At 45.0% G+C, this 22,236-nt stretch overlaps 3 protein-coding genes across 3 annotated transcripts; all 3 read left to right on the top strand.

Annotated features, from left to right (window-relative positions):
* Positions 1–7,343: 7,343 nt before the first annotated feature.
* On the top strand, positions 7,344–15,548 carry LOC109777189 (DEMETER-like protein 2). Its single transcript, XM_020335833.4, has 17 exons — positions 7,344–7,479; positions 7,589–8,521; positions 9,314–9,404; positions 9,516–10,077; positions 10,838–10,917; positions 11,261–11,345; positions 11,438–11,523; positions 11,606–11,674; positions 11,765–11,801; positions 11,886–11,968; positions 12,552–12,974; positions 13,064–13,100; positions 13,206–13,319; positions 14,345–14,410; positions 14,503–14,617; positions 14,699–14,737; positions 15,106–15,548. The coding sequence occupies exons 1-17, from the start codon at positions 7,458–7,460 to the stop codon at positions 15,264–15,266; spliced, it is 3,003 nt and encodes a 1,000-aa protein (XP_020191422.1). The 5' UTR covers positions 7,344–7,457; the 3' UTR covers positions 15,267–15,548.
* A 336-nt stretch (positions 15,549–15,884) lies between these two features.
* Positions 15,885–17,229, top strand: LOC109777184 (uncharacterized). Its single transcript, XM_020335828.4, has one exon. It carries the CDS (start codon positions 15,915–15,917, stop codon positions 17,100–17,102), a length of 1,188 nt encoding a protein of 395 aa, XP_020191417.2. The 5' UTR covers positions 15,885–15,914; the 3' UTR covers positions 17,103–17,229.
* Positions 17,230–20,005: 2,776 nt separating this feature from the next.
* LOC109777188 (E3 ubiquitin-protein ligase EL5) lies at positions 20,006–21,075 on the top strand. Its single transcript, XM_040403214.3, has one exon. The coding sequence runs from the start codon at positions 20,057–20,059 to the stop codon at positions 20,588–20,590; it is 534 nt and encodes a 177-aa protein (XP_040259148.1). The 5' UTR covers positions 20,006–20,056; the 3' UTR covers positions 20,591–21,075.
* Positions 21,076–22,236: the final 1,161 nt, after the last annotated feature.

Genomic DNA, 22,236 nt, shown 5'->3' with positions numbered 1-22,236 from the left:
AGGATGGCAAAGTGAACAAAAGTATATTTGATATACATGTTATTGATGTGTACTTTACTAGTGTTTATAGCAACCCCTCGGTATTTGATACTGGTTCAGTTGCTAAGAGTAGTAACTCGAAACGGGAGTTGCAGAATGAACAGAAACTAGTTAAGGGTGAAGTGACGATGTGTGTTGGAAGCAGTTTCAAGATTGATATGATCATCATCGCACACTCCCTATACTTTCGGGATTAGTGTTGAACCTAACTAAATGTTATTTGGTGTTTGCGTTGAGCATGAGTATGATTTGATCATGTTTATTGCAATACAGTTATTCATTTAAGTTAGAGAATAATGTTGTTCTGTTTACATGAATAAAACCTTCTATGGTTACACACCCAATGAAAATGGTTCGTTGGATCTCGATCGTAGTGATACACATATTCATAATATTGAAGCCAAAAGATGCAAAGTTAATAATGATAGTGCAACTTGTTTGTGGCACTGCCGTTTAGGTCATATTGGTGTAAAGCGCATGAAGAAACTCCATGCTGATGGGCTTTTGGAATCACTTGATTATGAATCACTTGATGCTTGCGAACCATGCCTCATGGGCAAGATGACTAAGACTCCGTTCTCCGGAACAATGGAGCGAGCAACTGACTTATTGGAAATAATACATACTGATGTATGCGGTCCAATGAGTGTTAAGGCTCGCGGCGGGTATCGTTATTTTCTGACCTTCACAGATGATTTGAGCAGATATGGGGATATCTACTTGATGAAACATAAGTCTGAAACATTTGAAAAGTTCATATAATTTCAGAGTGAAGTGGGAAATCATCGTAACAAGAAAATAAAGTTTCTACGATCTGATCGTGGAGGAGAATATTTGAGTTACGAGTTTGGTCTTCATTTGAAACAATGCGGAATAGTTTCGCAACTCACGCCACCTGGAACACCACAGCGTAATGCTGTGTCCGAACATCGTAACCGTACTTTATTAGATATTGTGCAATCTATGATGTATCTTATTGATTTACCACTATCGTTTTGGGGTTATGCATTAGAGACAGCTGCATTCACGTTAAACAGGGCACCATCTAAATCCGTTGAGACGACACCGTATGAACTATGGTTTAGCAATAAACCTAAGTTGTCGTTTCTTAAAATTTTGGAGTTGCAATGCTTATGTGAAAAAGTTTCAACCTGATAAGCTCGAACCCAAATCGGAGAAATGCGTCTTCATAGGATACCCAAAGGAGACTGTTGGGTACACCTTCTAATCACAGATCCGAAGGCAAAATATTCATTGCTAAGAATGGATCCTTTCTAGAGAAGGAGTTTCTCTCGAAAGAATGAGTGGGAGGAAAGTAGAACTTGATGAGGTAACTGTACCTGCTCCCTTATTGGAAAGTAGATCATCACAGAAATCTGTTCCTGTGACTCCTACACCAATTAGTGAGGAAGCTAATGATGATGATCATGTAACTTCAGATCAAGTCACTACCGAACCTCGTAGGTCAACCAGAGTACGGTCCGCACCAGAGTGGTACGGTAATCCTGTTCTGGAAGTAATGTTGCTTGACCATAATGAACCTACGAACTATGAGGAAGCGATGATGAGCCCAGATTCCGCGAAATGACTTGAGGCCATGAAATCTGAGATGGGATCCATATATGAGAACAAAGTATGGACTTTGATTGACTTGCCCGATGATCGGCGAGCCATTGAGAATGGATCTTCAAGAGGAAGACGGACGCTGATAGTAGTGTTACTATCTACAAGGCTAGAATTGTCGCAAAAGGTTTTCAACAAGTTCAAGGTGTTGACTATGATGAGAATTTCTCACTCGTATCTATGCTTAAGTCTGTCCGAATCATGTTAGCAATTGCCGCTTTTATGAAATCTGGCAAATGGATAAACAAAACTCATTCCTTAATAGATTTATTAAAGAAGAGTTGTATATGATGCAATCAGAAGGTTTTGTCAATCCTAAAGGTGCTAACAAAATATACAAGCTCCAGTGATCCATCTATGGACTGGTGCAAGCATCTCGGAGTTGGAATATACACTTTGATGAGTTGATCAAAGCATATAGTTTTATACAGACTTGCGGTGAAGCCTGTATTTACAAGAAAGTGAGTGGGAGCACTACAACATTTCTGATAAGTATATGTGAATGACATATTGTTGATCAGAAATAATGTAGAATTTTCTGGAAAGCATAAAGGAGTATTTGAAAGGAATTTTTTAAAGAAAGACCTCGGTGAAACTACTTACATATTGAGCATCAAGATCTATAGAGATAGATCAAGACGCTTGATAAGTTTTTTCAATGAGTACATACCTTGACAAGATTTTGAAGTGGTTCAAAATGCAACAGTCAAAGAAAGAGTTCTTGCCTGTGTTACAAGGTGTGAAATTGAGTAAGACTCAAAACCCGACCACGGCAGAAAATAGAGAGAGAATGAAAGTCATTCCCTATGCCTCAGCCATAGGTTCTATAAAGTATGCCACGCTGTGTACCAGACCTATTGTATACCCTACACTGTGTTTAGCAAGGGAGTACAATAGTGATCTAGGAGTAGATCACTTGACAGCGGTCAAAATTATCCTTAGTGGAATAAGGATATATTTCTTGATTATGGAGGTGACAAAAGGTTCGTCGTAAAGGGTTACGTCGATGCAAATTTTGACACTGATCCAGATGACTCTAAGTCTCAATCTCGATGCATATTGAAAGTGGGAGCAATTAGCTAGAGTAGCTCCGTGCAGAGCATTGTTGACATAGAAATTTGCAAAATACATAAGGATCTGAATGTAGCAGACCCGTTGACCGAACTTCTCTCACAAGCAAAACATGATCACACCTAAGTACTCTTTGAGTGTTAATCACATAGTGATGTGAACTAGATTATTGACTCTAGTAAACCCTTGGGTGTTGGTCACATGATGATGTGAACTATGGGTGTTAATCACATGGTGATGTGAACTATTGATGTTAAATCACATGGCGATGTGATCTAGATTATTGACTCTAGTGCAAGTGGGAGACTGAAGGAAATATGCCCTAGAGGCAATAATAAAGTTATTATTTATTTCCTTAGTTCATGATAAATGTTTATTATTCATGCTAGAATTGTATTAACCGGAAACATAATACATGTGTGAATACATAGACAAACAAAGTGTCACTAGTATGCCTCTACTTGACTAGCTCGTTAATCAAAGATGGTTATGTTTCCTAGCCATAGACATGAGTTGTCATTTGATTAACGGGATCACATTATTAGGAGAATGATGTGATCGACTTGACCCATTCCGTTAGCTTAGCACTTGATCGTTTAGTATGTTGCTATTGCTTTCTTCATGACTTATACATGTTCCTATGACTATGAGATTATGCAACTCTCGTTTACCGGAGGAACACTTTGTGTGCTACCAAACGTCACAATGTAACTGGGTGATTATAAAGGTGCTCTACAGGTGTCTCCGAAGGTACTTGTTGGGTTGGCGTATTTCGAGATTAGGATTTGTCACTCCGATTGTCGGAGAGATATCTCTAGGCCCTCTCGGTAATGCACATCACTATAAGCCTTGCAAGCATTGTGACTAATGAGTTAGTTGCTAGATGATGTATTACGGAACGAGTAAAGAGACTTGCCGGTAACGAGATTGAACTAGGTATTGAGATACCGAAGATCGAATCTCGGGCAAGTAACATACTGATGACAAAAGGAACAACGTATGTTGTTATGCGGTTTGACCGATAAATATCTTCGTAGAATATGTAGGAGCCAATATGAGCATCCAGGTTCCGCTATTGGTTATTGACCGGAGACGTGTCTCGGTCATGTCTACATAGTTCTCGAACCCGTAGGGTCCGCACGCTTAAAGTTCGATGACGATTTGTATTATGAGTTATGTGATTTGATGTACCGAAGGTAGTTCGGAGTCCCGGATAAGATCGGGGACATGACGAGGAGTCTCAAAATGGTCGAGACGTAAAGATCGATATATTGGACGACTATATTCGGACATCAGAAAGGTTCTGAGTGATTCGGGTATTTTCGGAGTACCGGGGAGTTACGGGAAATTCACCGGGAGAAGTATTGGGCCTTATTGGGCCATACGGGAATAGAGGAGAGAGGCCAAAAGAAAGGAGGCGCGCGCCCCCCCTCTGGTCCGAATTGGACAAGGGGTGCAGCCCCTTTTTCCTTCTCCCTCTCCCCCTCTTTCCTTCTCTCCTACTCCGGAAAGGAAAGGGGAATCCTACTAGGACTTGGGAGTCCTAGTAGGACTCCCCACACTTGGCGCGCCCCCTCTAGGGCCGGCCTCTCCCTTGCTCCTTTATATACGGAGGAGGGGGGCACCCCATAGACACAACAATTGATCTCTTGGATCTCTTAGCCGTGTGCGGTGCCCCCCTCCACCATAATCCACCTCGATAATATCGTAGCGGTGCTTAGGCGAAGCCCTGCATCGGTAGAACATCATCATCGTCACTACGCCGTCGTGCTGACGGAACTCTCCCTCAAAGCTCGGCTGGATCGGAGTTCGAGGGACGTCATCGAGTTGAACGTGTGCTGAACTCGGAGGTGCCGTGCGTTCGGTACTTGATCGGTCGGATCGTGAAGACGTACGACTACATCAACCGCGTTATGCTAATGCTTCCGCTTTCGGTCTACGAGGGTACGTGGACACACTCTCCCCTCTCGTTGCTATGCATCACCATGATCTTGCGTGTGCGTAGGAATTTTTTTGAAATTACTACGTTCCCCAACAGCTGGCCCTAGAAAGGAAAAGGGGGAGGGCTAAGCCCTCCTGCCTTTCCCCTCCACATGAGGGAAAGGAAAAAGGGGGGGGCTCCCCTCCTGCCTTCTCCCTGGCGCCATATAAGGAAGGGGGGCACGGCTAGGGGCAGGAGCCCAAGTGGGATTCGGCCCCACTTGGGGCGCCTCCTGGCTGCCTCCCTCTTCCCCACCTATATATATGTGGAAGGGGGCGCCACACATAACGATGACAATCTCTTAGCCGTGTGCGGCGCCCCCTCCACCGTTTACACCCTCGATCATATTTTCGTAGTGCTTAGGCGAAGCCCTGCGGAGATAGCATCAACATCACCGTCACCACACCGTCGTGCTGCCGGAACTCATCCACTACCTCGCCGTATTGCTGAATCAAGAAGGCATGGACGTCACCGAGCTGAACGTGTGCTGAACGCGGAGGTGTCGTACGTTCGGTACTCGATCGGTTGGATCGCGAAGAAGTTCGACTACATCAACCGCGTTACTAAATGCTTCCGCTTACAGTCTATGAGGGTACGTAGACACACTCTTCCCTCTCGTTGCTATGCATCTCCATGGATAGATCTTGCATGTGTGTAGAATTTTTTTGTTTTCCATGCAACGTTTCCCAACAGAGAATACGGTGAGCCATTGTGGTGTTTGGAGAGCATTGTGCCTCCACACCGCTTCAACAGATTTAACATCCGCAAGAGTGTCAACTACGGGATGCATCATCATCTCCGCGTGCCTCAGTTATCTCTTACCCGAGCCCTTTATTTGTGCACTTACTTTGTGATAGCCTTCGTGCTTCAAGTTACATATCTTGCTATCACATATTTGTTTATCTTGTTTAGCATAATTTGTTGGTGCACATAGTTGAGCCTAGCTTATTTAAGTTTTGTGATTGACAAATTAAATGTTGTTTTTATTCCATATTTATTCAAGCATAAATTGTAATTGCTTTTAAACCGCCTACCCCCCCAGGAGACATCCACGTCCTTCCAAACAATATTCTAAATTTCTGCACCAACACTTGACAAACTCAGATGAAGTCAGATGTTGATAAAAATATAACTTCCAAGGAATTTGTGGTAGGAGATACAATGTTCTTGAAACTGCAACCTTAAGGTCAAAATTCGGTGGTCAACATACCATATCCCAAACTTGTTATGATGTTTTTTAGGCCTTACAAGCTTTTAGAAAGGATTGGTCATGTAGAAACTCGAGTTACGTGCTGGAAGTTGTGTGCATCCTGTCTTCCATGTGTCTCAGCTAAAAACACATGTGCCGGATCACACCCCTGTCTACACTACTTTGCCAGAACCACCATTGTTGAACATGATTGATGTGGTGCCTAAAGAGATTCTAGACCGGAGGCTGGTTAAGAAAGGGAATGCTTCATTACTACAAGTGCTTATCAAGTGGCCAGGCTTGCCAGCGACCAACGTTACTCGTGAAGACTATAATACAGTCCATCACCGCTTTCCATTGGTACTAGAATGGGGCTACGCTGGTTCTGCAGAGGAGCTAATGCCAGCGTCGCTACTTCAAAGATATCTGCAGAACTGACAGAAGTACGTCTTCAACAGAAGGGCACGGGCTGATGGAGGCGGGAAGCCCTAGACCTTTGAATAGAGATGTGGGCCAAGGAAGATGGCTGTATGAGTCTGAAGCAAGTGAGTGAGCCCAGTCGGTTGTGTATTACGTGCACGAGAGAGAGAGAGAGAGAGAGAGAGAGAGAGAGTGTGTGGTTAGGCATCATTGAGTCGATTGATTTCGTCCTCCTTTGTATCCACCTCTGTAACTTCTTCTTCTTACCCAAGTCCCCCTCCCTGAATTCAAAATACTTGTATCAAATCTCAAGTCCCTAGGTTCGCCTATTGCAAGGATATGACAATTCTGCCACCTAGTAAAAAAGAAAAAAAAAGAACCGAGATTCCATCCCAGGTCTCCCAACTGTAGCTTGAAGTGCTAGTTAATGAGGTGGGTGAGTTGTGCATGAATATGTTGCATTCATGCATTGTAGCAAACAAGTTTCAAAAGCCAGCAGGTCGTTCATTAGGAGTATACCTGGCCATGGGCAGACTGGCCCAGACGACCTGACCCGAAAATCCTATGCCGGGCCGGGCCTGATCATGCCATTGGGACGGGCTCGGGCGTTGAAGATTGAGTCCGACGTGTAGACCGGGCTGGGCTCGGGCTTGTAGAAAAGAAGATTTTAGCCGTAGTCAGGTCGGGCCGACCGGGCCGTGTCGGGTTTTTTCGGGCTCAGGCCGAGCTTGGGCCCGATTTATTAGGGCTAACGATCGGGCCAGGCTCGGGCTTGGGTTTTCAGCACCGGGTTTTTTTTGGCCCGTCCCGGCCCGACATATGCCCAGGTATAATTGGAGGATCTGTAAATCAGATGTTCGCCAGATATCTATTTTTGAAAGAATATGAAAAGTTCGGTTGATGAAAAAATGTGTATTCCTAAGGTTTTGTATTGTGGGACCGCAGTAGCAGAGTCTCAAAAATTATTCTTTTCACGAGAAGAATCCTAGTAGGATTCTAACAGAAGGTAAGATTTTCAGTTATAAACTCTTTGTTTATTTAGGAGATTTTCTAGCAAAGCGGATATCCCATTGTCCCTGCTGCTGCCTGCGCCGCAAGAGCGGAGCCGCCGCCCGCCCCGCCCCGCCGGCAACGATGGAGGCAAGACCAGATCTTGGTGAGTGCATGCTGCCTAATCCCTTCTTCTTCATCGAATCTGAGGTCTGGGGGTAGGAAACGCCGCCAATCTCTGCGAATTTCTGATTTCATTGTCTCTGCTGGACCAGGGCCTGGATTGCTCATGCCGCCGGCGACCCCCGACAATGGGCGGCGGCCGCCGTTCGATTCCTCCATGGATGTCGCCTCCTCTTGCTCCGCCGCGCCTGCCCCCGCGTCGGCTGACCTGGGGGTGTTTGATAAGCACGGCTTCATCTACCTCAGGTCCCCCATTGGGGAACAGCCTCGATCTGTACCCGGCGCCACTGATGGCTGCGCATCCACCGTGCAGACCTCCGATTCCTCCGACGAGATTGCGCCGCCAGGGCCTGGTTCCGCTCCTAGCGCTGCTGCTGCGACTCCTATCATCATCCCCACCCCGGAGAAAGAGGAGAGCACACATTGGAGGCCAAGAAAGAAGTCCACCAAGGGGGTGCCTCGGCTGAAGGTGATGAAGGATAAACACCCCAAGCCCGCCCGCACCACGCCGGCCAAGCCTCACAAGACACCGGCGAAAACAAAGGACGGCGGCGCTGGATCTGTTGGAGATGGCACTGATAATAAGCTATCGAAGCGCAAGTTAGACTTCGATCTGGAAGTCATTACGGGGATTTTCGGCAGGGCCAAGCTGATGGCCAATCTGAGGCTCCTTGCAGAGGTTAACAATATTTCAAGTGGGACGAAGACAAAGAAAAAGAAAGCAAGTGGTGACTGGGCTGTCGTTCCTTACCAGAATGCTGCTCCGACTGATGCATCATGCTCTGCTTTGGTCCCATTTGGCGGTTTGGGTCCCCATGGAAATCACTCGAATCAAGTGCGGCCCAAGGTGCTAGGCCTCGATGTTGAGACATTGCGAGTGTGTGGCGTCCTGACCAAGTGGGAAGAGATTGACAGTGAAAGTTTCGAAGGGGTTGATATCGGCAGCGGGCCTGGATGGGCTGAAACTCGGCGGGATTATAAAAAGCTTGTGGATTCGTTTATTGCGACCGTAAAGGATTTATTCGGTAATGATCCTGGCTCATTCTCTTCTCTCTGTCTTCATTTCTGCAGCGTGCAATAAGGAAAAGAAGATGACATATTACGTGAAATGCACTTCCATGCCAAAGTGGAAAATAAATACATGAAAAGTAAGAAGCATAGCATTGCCTTTGATAAAACCTGAAGCTTTTCTGACAAAAATAAAAAACTTGGAAGTTTTGAAAACTCTTACAGAAATATCAGGTGAGTCAGGACAATCGTTACTCGCCAGATGCCTTCTGTGGAGAAACACATTTTATTGATAATTTTTTAGTCTATAAACAAGAAAAATAAATTCTTCCATTGACTTTTTCATTCCACATATTATATGATTTATTTACTCAGATGCAACCGTTATATCCCCCCCCCCCCCCTATCCGTTTTCTTTAAATCACAATAAAAATAGTTTAAGTGAGTGCAGGTGAATTCCTTCTGACCATACTTTGCTAGCGCATGATGTACATCAGGTAGTTCAATGGAGAAACAAAAATAATCTGACATTAGGTATATGATTTGATAGTGGCACTTGGTTCCAGTTTTTTTCTCATGCAGGCGAAAGAGTAGGACTTTGAACAATGTTGTGCCTGTTGTTAATTAGTACTGAGTTCCAAAAAAAAAACAGTTGGAAATGAATATTTCGTGATATATAATGTGCAGTATAGCCCTTGCATCCACAGTAAACATGTGGATGATGGATCAAATAAGTTTTACGACCCTCTGCTTATATGAAATACACTATTTCACACTGGATTCTAAGTTCTGAACTGCTTTTGTGTCAGGTCTCAGAGAATATTCTCGATGGGGAGGATCGGTAATTGATTCTGTGGTTGGTACTTTCCTTACGCAAAATGTTGCTGACCATTTATCAAGGTAATATAGTAGAGAATATGATCTGCTTGCATGCTTGTGCGGGCACTGATATTCATTTTTTGAACATCATATGCACTTTTGATTACTAATTGTTTTTGTATAAACACACAGCAATGCTTTTATGATCCTGGCAGCAAAATTTCCTATGAATAAGAGGAAGGGTAATGCTGAAGAATGTTCATATGTACCTCCGTCAACAGTTTATGTCAAAGAAAACTTGAATTTGACTAAAGCACCTGATGCTGGTGATTCTACCAATTCAGTTTTTACCAATCCCATTGATTGCGAGGAAGTTGGTTATGGTGAGGAGGTAAAAGGAAGCTATGGTCAAGAGTACAAAACAATCATGGAGAAGTTCCTAGCTATTATAAAAGAGAAAGACATCTCTACTTGGGAGAAGGATGATCTTTTGAACTTAGTCAAGGATAAATCTGAAAAACCAATATGCACTGAAAAAACCTTAAGAAAGTTCATAGCCACACTGCGGGTGGAAGATACTGCTCACTGGGATAAGTTACGCAAGGAAGCATATGGAAAAGGATATGATAACGGAAGCAAAACTAGAATAACTGACAAAGTAAATTGGGAAGCTGTACAGAAGGCCTCATTTGTTGACGTTGCAAAGTGCATTGCAGGCAGGGGACAACATTACCTTCTCGCATTGCGGATACAGGTATGTGATTACGAGATACACTGTCAGTCTGTTACTTAACTCTATAATACGGCCCCAACATTTCTGTACCAAGAATGTGTTTCTAAATACCTTCCTCCTGAAAAAGATGAATGTTCTCATCTTTTGTACTCCTTCCGATCCATAATCACTGTCGCAGTTTCGAACTAAGGTTGGACTAACCTTAGTTCAAAACTGCAACACTTCCTTTGGATCGGAGGGAGTGACAAAATCTATGTAAGCAGACTTTCATATATTTTGTAGCGTTCCTAGAAGAAATTCCATGCGTTTAATTTACAAAGTTCGTTGTCATTACTAGCAATTAGTCAGTAATCTGTTTGATTACCAAGTTGTTTGTTGTTCTGCAACATCTATTTTGGAATATTGAAATTTTCGGCTCGGCTAACAATAAAATGATTGAAATATCAAATGTCAGCTACATTGGAACTCTTTATTATTCTCAATGCAATTAATGTATTGTCTGATTCACGCAATCACTACTTGTATAGTATTTTCTTAACAGCAGTTTTGAGTGAAACATCATTTTATTATTTAACTAATATTCATATTCCCATCACTAGTAACATATTGTCCGATTCACACAAGCACTACTTGTATAGCATTTTTTTAATAGTAGTTTTGAGTGAACCATCATTTTATTATTCAACTAATATTCATATTCTCACCACTAGTAACATATTTCTTCAATTCTTGTTTTCTGCATTTTATGCAATAGCTGAAAGTATTATTTGACCTTCTACAGGCATTTCTCACGCGCATAAAGAAAGATCATGGAAGCTTTGACCTGGATTGGCTTAGATGTCTACCACGAGAAAGCGCAAAGTATGGCCATATATTTTACAAAACATATGCTGCAGTTAGTTACATCACCATTTTAGTGTTCTTTGTTTTAATGGTGCTGAACTATCAAGAAATAGCTACATAACGATATTGTCCCTATTTTTAGATGTTCAATTTTCTTGCATTTATAAATAAATATAACCATGCAGCAATTTACTCTCAGAAACTTTATAATAAGTAGATTGGAGGAATATCATGGTACTTGTGGTAGGGAACTGCTAGCAGGCTGGATAAAATAAGCAAAACTAATATTTGTTCAGAGCTACATAAAATCTGCATGCTCAGTGGAATTATATCACTCATATTGTTTTTTTCTGGGCATTAGAAAATACCTACTCAGCATAAATGGACTTGGAGCTAAAAGTGTCGACTGCATACGTCTTTTGTCACTGGAGCATAAAGCATTCCCAGTAAGTTACTTTTTGTTTCTTAAAAACAAATCAAATTGTGTCAGGTGAATGCATTTTAAATCAAAGCTGTGATCACACTCCACTCCTTTCAGGTTGATGTCAACGTAGCTCGCATAGTCACAAGGCTACAATGGGTTGAACTGCAATGCTGTTCTGAGGAGTTTCATTCGGTTGACCTGTAAGATTTTTTGCACCTGAATATGTGAATAACTAACTATGGTTGACAACCCTGTTCTTATGCCTACTTTCCTTTCTTGAAGATATCCACTCATGCAGGATGTGCAGAGTTACTTATGGCCTCGACTATGTACTATTGACAAAGAAAAATTGTAAGTCCTGATCATTTGAAATGTATCAACATTCTTTATGTAACTTTTAGAATTTTAGTAGACACATCTGACGAATATGTAAAATAATAGGTATGAATTACACTGTCTCATGATAACTTTCGGAAAGGTATTTGCTATCCACAAAAGTGATTAATAAAATTTATGATGGTTTAGCTACAAATGTTTTATGGTGGATGCTTCCATTATGCAGGTAATTTGCACAAAAGTAGATCCAAATTGCAATGCTTGCCCATTCCGTGGGGACTGCAGGTACTACAAAAGTAAACTTACCAGGTATGTTCACATGTTGCAAACTTATTTAGAGCTTATTTCAGCAACACACCGAGATATTGTTATTATGGTACGTAGTGAACTCTTGCAACCACAACAACTAAGCCTTTAGTCCCAATCAAGTTGGGGTAGGCTAGAGCTGAAATCCATAAGATCTTGAAACCAACTCATGGTTCTGCCATGTGGGTAGCTAACTAACTCGCACCCCTGTCCATGGCTAGTTCTTTGGTGATATTCCAGTCCTTCAGATCTCTCTTTACGGACTCCTCCCATGCCAAGTTTTGTCTACCTTTTTTTTGTGGATGCTGTTTAAATTTGAGTAGCTGCCATTGAACTAGGTAGTACTGTGACATAGGTGTTTATGTAGCTAACTGTTATTGATATTCAAGTGCTATGTCTTAAACAAAGGATTGGAAATTACTAGTGAAGTAAAACCTTTTAGAAGGTGCAATATACAAAGATGATTACTCATATAAGATTTGTGTCTTTCTTGTAGAGACGATATTTGCATGGTGAATTTTTTATTTTATTGATTTGGACTAATTTTAGAGTGAAGCACGGAACAATAACATTTGCTTGTTATCAGACCATTACTTCCTCCTGCAGAGGAGCATGTGCGTGGTGGTGAAGAGAAAACAAGTATAGTTACTTCTGAAAGACTGTTGTCAAATGGTAGCTGCATGCCAAGTCATCAAATCGAAGAAAGCAGGACTGCTGGCAGACAACCCTCCCGCAGCTGTGAGCCCATTATTGAGGTGCCACCAAGTCCCGAATATGAATATGAAGCACTTGATGAGCAAGAATATCCCAATGAAGATGATCTTGTTGATATTGAAGATATTATGCCAGGAGTACACTACGACGTTGAAATAAATCTGTGTTCAAACAAGCCTATGGTGAGCAATTGCTCTTGGACACCAAATCATGGAAAAGATTTGGCATTGAGCAATTCACAACATACAAGCAGGAAAATGAAACACATAGGGCGTCTTAGGACAGAGCACCTTGCGTACGTAATAATATACTTTCCTGATATATTGAGCTTTTGTCCTCAGAAATCAGCAGTGCCCCACTAAGATTGCATATTTGTTATTACAGGTATGTGCTCCCAGACGATCATCCATTGTTGGAAGAGGTATGTTGTATGCCATGATGCCTTATCTTTGTACTACAATTATGAGGTAGTATGTTTTACTATTACAATGATGTCGATTAATAATTTGACTGATATGTCTTCCAGTTTGAAGAGCGAGTTCCAGAAGATCCATCTCCGTATCTCCTGGTTCTTCATCCTTGTCCTGACAATCCTCCTCCTGGTGCTGTCGAGAACTGCATGGTGAAAGGCACAATTCTGGTGAGTAATCACTTGCTCAGAGTGTACTTTACTTTTGTAAAATATATGTAAACTTGATGCAGAAAATAATATTATTTTTCTCAAGGAACAGAGTTAATATTAAGAAGAGTCAAGAGTCAATAGATTAGGAACGTTGAGGTATACAACTATGCATGAAACAAAGTTGATACAAGTAGCTAGGAATGATCTAAATTATACTTAATTTCTCCAAAGTTGATAAGGAGTACATCATACTCCCTCCGTTCCTAAATATTTGTCTTTCTAGAGATTTCAACAAGTGACTACATACGGAGCAAATTGAGTGAATCTACACTCTAAAATATGTCTATATACATCCGTATGTGGTAGTCCATTTGAAATCTCTAAAAAGACAAATATTTAGGAACGGAGGGAGTAGTATATATGATTTCGTTAACTTTTGATGGCAGTAACCAAAAGTTATCCAAGTTGGAATCTATAGTTAACCAATTTTCGTTCTGTTTGTGTCACCATCCACCTGTACTTTATTAATAGAAAAGTCAGGTACATTCAATTGTCGACATCTCTAAGAAACTAAAACAGAAGGTGCAGTGAGTTCAAATTATTGAGTTTCGTCACTTCCGTGCATCAACCATCTCATACTAAAAGCCGAGAATATACAAATCAACCGGCCAGCGTCGGCCTAACTACCGTTTTCCCAGCCCGTGGCCAGACAAATCTAGCACAATTTGAAATTCACTGCAACTCTAATAAATTCTTGTTGGGCTTTTTTTTGTCATTTGTATGAACTCATCCACAACCCTCATTATCTGAGAGCAATATTTTTCTCACTGTTATTGTACCATTAAGCTATTCTCGCTTGATAATGATGGTCATGTGGAATAATTTGATTATAATTATGCGCGTCTCTTTGTGCCCTGCACCATGTAATTATAGTGCTTAGATTTGACCCAAATCGGACATATGATATGAACCCTCTAGCATATATTACAATATGAGTAAATCTTTTATCCTTATTTTCGATTGGTGCATACATGAATGAGCAGATACCCTGTCGAACAGCATCCAGAGGAAACTTCCCATTGAACGGTACCTACTTTCAGGATCATGAGGTGCGCAGACTGCCATATTTTACGCTGTTAATTTCTGACAATTCTAGACCAAATTGGCTAGAGACTAACTTTTCAACTAAACCCCTTTGTAGGTCTTTGCAGATGACTCATCTAGCCGTCTTCCAATAGACTTCTCTAGTGAGTGTCTCAACGATCTGGGGAAATGCATTGTATATTTTGGCTCATCAATACACTCTATCACAAAAGGTAGCTTATCATTGTGAACTGTAAATGTGTGAAATTGTTACTGTTGAGTGATATTAACTTTGGCGTACTAATCAATCTCAGGTCAAACAAGACAAGACATTGAAGACTGCTACAAGAAAGGTAAAGAGTGCTTGCCATTTTCTTCTCTTCTTCGTTAGCTTATTTGTCACTGATGGGCTAAGGATCTTCGGATATTGAAAAGGAGGGACGCTTTTGCTCTCATAAAATGCCTAACATGGACCATTGTGAGAAAACAAATATCCTGCAAAATCACAAGTGAAATCAGCGCCCCGCTGACAGTTTTGGGGATGAAAGTTGCTTTGCAGAAGTAAAGAAGCTGAGATGCGAGGCAGTATAAATTTGCTAATAAACTAGCTTTGAAAGACCATTTGTGAATCACCCGCTACCCAAAAATTAAGCTGCGATGCGATATGTGACGCTTTTTCCTCATGTGATCGTATTTCATACTGTGCCGTGATCTCTTGCAGGATATGTGTGCATAAGAGGATTTGACCGGCGGACGAGATCCCCAAGGCGACTATGTGCCGCATTACATTCCATCAATGAAAAGAAAGAGGACAACAGCAAAAACAAGGAAGGCGCGGGGCTGGGGAAGAGCAACGAGCAGAAGGCGCCTTTGACAAATTAGGAATTATTAGATGTTGCCTGACACCGATCGTAGCTGGGGCGAAGCTAATGTGGTTAGTCTAGTTCTCTGGTTGTCTTTTAGTACAGGGCTAGTTAGAAGATGTAGCTAGATGGAACGGTTAGAGTGTGATTTGTTTTTTAGGAAGAGTAAATAATTGGTGAGCCCCAGATGTAAACCATGATTTCTCAAACAAGTGGTTAATTTTTCACCAAACTGTGTTAACTCCAAATTTGTCTTCAACAACTTTGGTGCCATTCTATTGAAAAGTAGCATTAACTAGAATTGGAGAGAAAGAGAACAAGTGCCAGATACCCCAAAGAGTGCAGCACATGATTGTGTCAGGATTCGAGTGAATTGAAGAGCTGGCCGATGAGATGGTTTGGCAGTGCCAAAGACATTTGAACTAAAACAATGATAAGAATTATGGGACGGAGAGACTAGCTAAAAGATCAAATACTCCTTTCATATAATTTACTCTCTCCGTCCCATAATATAGGACGTTTTTTGACACTAGTGTATAGTGTCAAAAAACGTCTTACATTATGGACGGAGGGAGTAGTATATATCTTGAAATGAAAATATAGTATCCCTTTCTATCCATATTAATTGATGCTGCTTTAGTGTAACTTTAATAGGTAATGCGATAAAATGCGACCAAGGCTAGAAATGTTTTCTAACCCGTTTCATTTTGCCTTGTGCAAGAGGAAGGATGGTGCGGGTTGGAATGAATCGGACGACCACTTGCATTACTCTTGCAACTTGGAGGAGGAAGGACCGGGTCACGTCACGTGTGGTAATAGTCGCCTCTGTGGCTTGGTCCACTCGTCTGTCAGCACCACCCATGGAGCTTCATCTTCCTCCATCCATGTCAATGTCGTTGTCGTTGACCTCTTTCACTCCAACACTCCCTCCGCGTGCATACCTACATTATATACGACCAGGAGATGGAATGGGGCGCATCTTCGCTCACCAGGCCACACGGAACTACGTACTGTATTAATCAACGACCGAGATCTGGACACCGACCGCAGGGCCGCCATGGACTCGTCGTCGTCGCGCTGGGCCGCGCCCGCCGTGTCGGCCGGCGGCGTGCTCGCCTCGGCGGCCATCTTCCTGCTGTGCATGACGTTCGCCCACGCGCTCATCTTCCTCCACCACCGCTACTTCAGCACCGGCGTCGTCGCGCCCAGCGGTCGTCGTCGGGCGCGCGCGCGGAGCGCCCGGACGGCGGCCCCGCCTGCCAAGGGCGTCGACCCGGAGCTGCTGCGGTCGCTGCAGGTCACGGTGTACCGCGCCGCGGACGACGTCGGAATCGGATTGGTGGACTGCGCGGTGTGCCTGGCCGGGCTCGAGGACGGGGAGGAGGCGAGGTTCCTGCCCGGGTGCGGCCACGGGTTCCACGCGGGGTGCGTCGACAGGTGGCTGGCGTCCCACACCACCTGCCCGCTCTGCCGGGTCACCGTCGTCGGCAAGCCCGACCCAGAGGCTTCGACGTCCACGAGTCTCCCTCCCGTACCTCCGGAGCCGGCGAACTACGCAGCGAACCTGCCGCTGCCGGCGAGTGTGCTGCTCGGGGTTACAGACCAGACCACGCTCGGTGCGGTGACCGCGGCCACCGAGGGAGTGCTGGTGATCGACGTTCCGGAGTCAATGATGGTGGCAGCGGCCCCGCGCGACGCGTCCAAGTCTCCGGGAGTGGCCGGGCTGAGGTCGGTGAAGAGGCTGTGGAGCTTCGGGAGGCAAGGGCCGTCGGGGTCCACTACGCCCTGCGCCGGCGGCAGCGGAACGGCAGACGTAGAGCGGCGCATTAGCATCACCTGTGCAACCCCGAGATGACGGGTGTGGCGTTGAGCCGCCACCAGGAATTGCCACCGGCCAGAGATCCTACGGCGACACCGATACGGCGATACGGGATACGGCAATTTCTAGAAACAGCAATATGCGACACGTCGAGTATATATAAATAATATAATTAATAAAAGTGACATGTAATAAAACCAACATAACAAAATGTCCTCGACTCCATTAGTTGCCTGATTGCCTCCAAGCCTCTTTTCTTTTGTCTTGAATGATCCAGGTCCTCAACTCCTCATGGTGTACGCAAAATAGAAAATACATCAACAAGCAGCAACATCAGCAAGCAATTTTATCCAACAAACATCAACAAGCAGCAATAGATAGAAGTGATAGCCTCCTTTGTGCAGCTATTTCTCTCGGTGTACTAGTACTACGGACGCCGGCAAGCACAGCCAAGCAAGAATCCAGCAAGCAGGCAAGCATACATCAAGCAGGCAAGACTCGAGGAGGAGAGGCGATTCCAGGCGGCGGAGGCGGCGGCGAGTCGCCCTCGAGCCCTTCCTCATGCAGTCGAACAGAGTGCCAAAGAGAGATTAGGTTTAGGTGGTCGTGGGCTATTGGGCTCGCTCGGCTGCTCGGGGCTGCGCTCTGTCGCTCGCCGTGTCCCAGGCGTGTATCAGCATTCTTTTTCTTTTCTTTTAAATAAAAAAACGGGATACTTCTTTGATACGCGTATCCAAGCCGTATCGGCCGTATCGGCGTATCGGAGCCGTCCGGAACGGCGATACGGCACTTTCCTGGCGTATCGGTGCTACGTAGCAGAGATCAGCTCGATCCAGTGCCTAAGCTGCTATATATGTAGGTATAGGACATAGCCACATAGACATTCTTTTAAAGATTATTAGTACTCAGATCGCTACGATGAGGTTGATGTTCTTCGATAGCAATCAATCCAGCTGAAAATGAGGAGTAAAAGTCATTCCTCAGACTGAGAGTCACCAGCTCCATAGTCCATACGTGTGTGATCGTTTACTTGCTGGTCTTGTAGGTCTTCCTATGAGAATGATTATTCTACTGTACGTGCAAGGATATCCCATGCATGAATCCACGGTTGCTTTGAGATTTGTGCTATTTTTTTTGGTTTGTTGTTAAAATATATCTCATTTCAAAATGTTTGGTTCGGTTGTTTTTCTCTTGTTTCAACATGTATCATCATGTTTCATTACGAACCAATAAAAAAATGCACTTATATTAGATCTGGTTTGCTGATAGACGACGACACACAATGAAACATTAAGGTACACTTTGAAACGAGAAGAAAAAAAAACACAATTTAATGCTTTGAAACAAGAAAAAGTAAATCTATAAACAGTAGTAGAAAAAGTAGCATGAATCTTAAAACAACCACAGACGAAGGATACATGCACGGGATATTAGAATTGTTTTTCTGGTCTTCCTAGCTAGAGCCCTTCCCGGGACGCACCATCTAGCAGCAAATTTTATTTTTAACAACTTCGCCTATCAGGTGGCTCCACCTCAGCATGTGCGGCTATGCATCTTTCTAGTATTTTGGATTCCTTTGTCTGAATTTCCATGTATTTTCAAATATATCTGATGGGCCCGGTCCGTGTTTTTTAAAGAACAAAGATGTTTTCAAGGTAATTTTTTTGAAAAAGCTCGAAAAGGAGTCAGTCATGTATCTGATATTTGGCTATTCAAATCTGCTCAGCCATTTCATTGGCATTCCAAGACAATCACCTTTTAACCTTTTGAATTATTTTAGTGACACTTTATTGGCTTACAAAGTTAGAGACTCACTTGTGCTGAAACACTACCTGGCCTCGGGCTGCCTTTGTTGGAGAGGTGAGATTGGATCATCCTCCCAAACGGGACTGCAAAGAGGTCGATGGCTTCCTTGAGAGGGTAACAACACAATGCGCCAGCACCGCATAGTCCAACTAAGTGGACATGGATTTTCACTTGGAGCACAAGCAAGGGGAGGAAGGGAAGAATCGCGGCAGTGCCCCCAGGAGAGGCGTAACACTAGCAGGCATCACCGCTATTGATGCCAAAGTGTTGAGCTTTTGCTTGGTATATTCCCCGTCCCAGGCCCCGCCTGCCTCGCCCGCCGCCGTTCGTTTTGCGGGCCGACCCGTCCTTGCCTTCGCTTTGAGGCGGTGTGTTTGCCGTGTCGCCGAGTTGATCTTTCGGGTGGCCACCTATTTCCGATCCTCCACCTCTGTCGTCTCTGGTAGCTTCTTCTAGGGGTCCATGTGGCGGCGGTGAAAAGGGTGGGAATTGGGGTGGAGAGCGGTGGGACGGTGGCGGAGAGGGAGAAGGGGGGGGGGGGGGGGGGGGGGAGGGGGCGAAAACAGTGCAGGCCGCTCCAATCGCAGTCTCCACCTTTATTTTGGATTGGTCGGGGATGTTGGAGTCCTATGTGACGGGTATCCGGACTCCCGCAAAGCCCCTGGGTTGTTTTCGGTTTATAGAAAAACTGATACCCGAACTGATTTGCGGATAAATACGGGCTGTTTTGGATGACTTGTAGCATCCGGACCGTTTGTGGACGATTTAGGGGTCATGCTGGAATCTGAGGCTGCAAGTTTTGCAACACGGGAGCGGGGATCTCCGGCGTCTTCCTCAAGACGAGTGGACTGGTCACAATTCTGAATGAATCATACGCCATACGCCAGTTGCAGCTTGGAAACTTGGACGAGTGAGGACCTCCTATGGAGAGGGCGACGTATGGTAAAAACCTGCGGATTCGCACGTGAGCTCCCTGGACTGTTGACCCGTCGTCACGCATACGGATTGCTCCACTCGGACTGTTGACCCGTCGTCATGCGCGCGCCGGTTCCAGCTTCTTTCATCCATCCATGTCGACGGCGCTCCCTCCCTCCGCGTCCGCGTCCGCATCCGAATGCATACATATACGAGTGACCTGGGGATGGAACGGACCGCATCTTCACTCACCGAGCCACACGCATGTCATGGACCCGTTCCACGGCATACTCATCGCGGCGGCCATCCTCGTGCTGTTCCTCATCTTCGTCGCCTTCCCGCTCAGCTTCCTCCGCTACTACTTCAGCACCAGCGTCGCCGAGGTGCCCGCGCCGAGGGGCGTCGGCACGGAGCTGCTGGGCTCGCTGCCGGTCACGGTGTACCGCACGGAGGACCACGTCGGGGTGCTGGAGTGCGCGGTGTGCCTGGCCGGGCTCCAGGACGGGGAGCAGGCGAGGTTCCTGCCCTGCTGCGGCCACGGGTTCCACGCCGGGTGCATCAGCGCGTGGCTGGCGTCCCGCCCCACCTGCCCGCTCTGCCGGGTCACCGTCGTCGGCAAGCTTCCCGACGCGCTTACATCGACGAGTCTCCCTCCCACACCGCAGGAGCCCGCGAATTACGCCGGGAACCTGCCGGCGAGTGTGCTGATGCTCGGGGTTTCAGACCAGGCCACGCTCGGCGCGGTGACCGTGGCCTCTGATGGAGAGGCCGCTCCGCCCTTGCAACGGCAGCGGTGCTGGTGATTGATATTCCGGGGTCAAGTCAAGGATGGTGGCGCGACGAGTCCAAGTCTCCGGGCATGTTCAAGAGGCTGTGGAGCTTCGGGAGGCAAGAACCGTCGGCGTCCACTACGGCTTGCTCCGGCGGCAGTGGCAACGGAACAGGCAGCAGATGTAGAGCTGGTAGCATCACCTGTGCTGTGCATGCAACCCCGAGAGCTCCGTTGTAGGTGAAGCATAGAGCCGGAAATTGTCACCGGATGTGCCGCCCAGAGATCAACTCCAACGCCCAAGCTCTGCATATATTTGCATGCTGGTATGGGACATAGATATTCTTAGATTTTCATTAAAAAAAATGATATTCTCCAGCCTAGGAATTAGTAGTTCCATGCGTGTATGATCGTTTTACTCACGTCATTTTTAAGACACGTCGCTTAGCGGCTAAGTCATTTTCCAACGCCTCTGCTATGTGGAGGAATTGGCTTTACCAATCAGGTGGCTCGAGCTCAGCATATGTGGCCAGGTGGTGGAGTATTTCGGATTCCTGTTATCTCATTATTATCCATGCATTTTGTAATCTATCTAATGTGACCCATCAACGTTTTTTATCTTCTAAATGAAATGTTGTCAAAATAATTTTTACAACAAATCCACAAAGAGTCAAATATCTTATTTTATTATTTTTAATCAAATTTGTTCAATTATTTTAGTGGCATTCGACAATTATTTTTTACTTAACTTCAAAATTATTTCAGTGGTTTGAATTGGTCCAAAGATGTGTTGTTGGCACATTTCTAAAATGGACCTCGGATGTTACGACAAGCGCAAACAACAATCCATCTTGATAGTCTAACACATTTGCAATAAGACCTCATATTTCATCAAAGTCAAAACATCGTAATGAAACCTCAGTGAGAAATGGAGTACATGTTGCATTTGATTAAATATAAGGTTCATTTTGCAAAATGTACTCGTATGTATCTCAGTCTTGTCCATCATTTCCACATCCAAGGGACAAAAATCATGGGGTGCATGAGTGCACAGATCTGTCATTTCACTGAATTTATTCTCCCCAACCTCCAGCTAATCTAAGGTTGTCGTAGAGGCCTTGGAGAGTGTGTTCGATGCTAACTTGTACTACCACAAACGGAGTGGAACGTCGGCCCAACGCACGGACGCAACTCCAAATCACGTCCGCTCGCTGTCCGTCTGGACGCATTTTCGTTCTAAATTTGCATCCACACGGACACGAGACCTGCGCGTCCTCTCGGTGTCGGCCTTGGGCTCGCGTGTCGGCCGTCCAACGACCAACGCGGTTGTATTCAATGCGACCGGCCCACCTTGATCGGGCCCGCATGGCAGCGGCCGGAACCCTTGAGAGTCCGCGTCATTTTAAATTGCTAGCGTGCGAGAGGCGGACCCTATACACTTCTCCTTCCCCACTCCCGCCACATTGGGCCACGTGTGCCTCATCGCCGGTCGACAGAAACCCTAGTCGCCATGGACGGCTTCTTCAACAAGGGCAAGGCCAAGGCCAAGCACGACCCTGAGGCAAGCTCGTCGCGCGGCCCGGCCAAGTTCACGTTGGTGCCGGGGGGAGGGGGGCTCGCCGGCCACGTGATCGACTGTACATCTAGGTGCACCGTGCAGTACCATTGGGAGTACCATGT

This window comes from Aegilops tauschii, chromosome 3, assembly GCF_002575655.3.
Source record: "Aegilops tauschii subsp. strangulata cultivar AL8/78 chromosome 3, Aet v6.0, whole genome shotgun sequence".
NCBI classification, from domain to species: Eukaryota; Viridiplantae; Streptophyta; class Magnoliopsida; order Poales; family Poaceae; genus Aegilops; species Aegilops tauschii.
This window is presented reverse-complemented; position numbering and strand designations above follow the sequence as displayed.

Coding starts and splice junctions, on each gene's coding strand:
- LOC109777189 (XM_020335833.4), top strand. CDS start 7,458: ATGGAGGCAAGACCAGATCTTG. Junction 11,969..12,551: donor TACAAAAGTAAACTTACCAG/GTATGTTCACAT, acceptor GCTTGTTATCAG/ACCATTACTTCCTCCTGCAG. Junction 12,975..13,063: donor CTTAGGACAGAGCACCTTGC/GTACGTAATAAT, acceptor TTGTTATTACAG/GTATGTGCTCCCAGACGATC.
- LOC109777184 (XM_020335828.4), top strand. CDS start 15,915: ATGCGACCAAGGCTAGAAATGTTTTCTAACCCGTTTCATTTTGCCTTG.
- LOC109777188 (XM_040403214.3), top strand. CDS start 20,057: ATGGACCCGTTCCACGGCATACTCATCGCGGCGGCCATCCTCGTGCTG.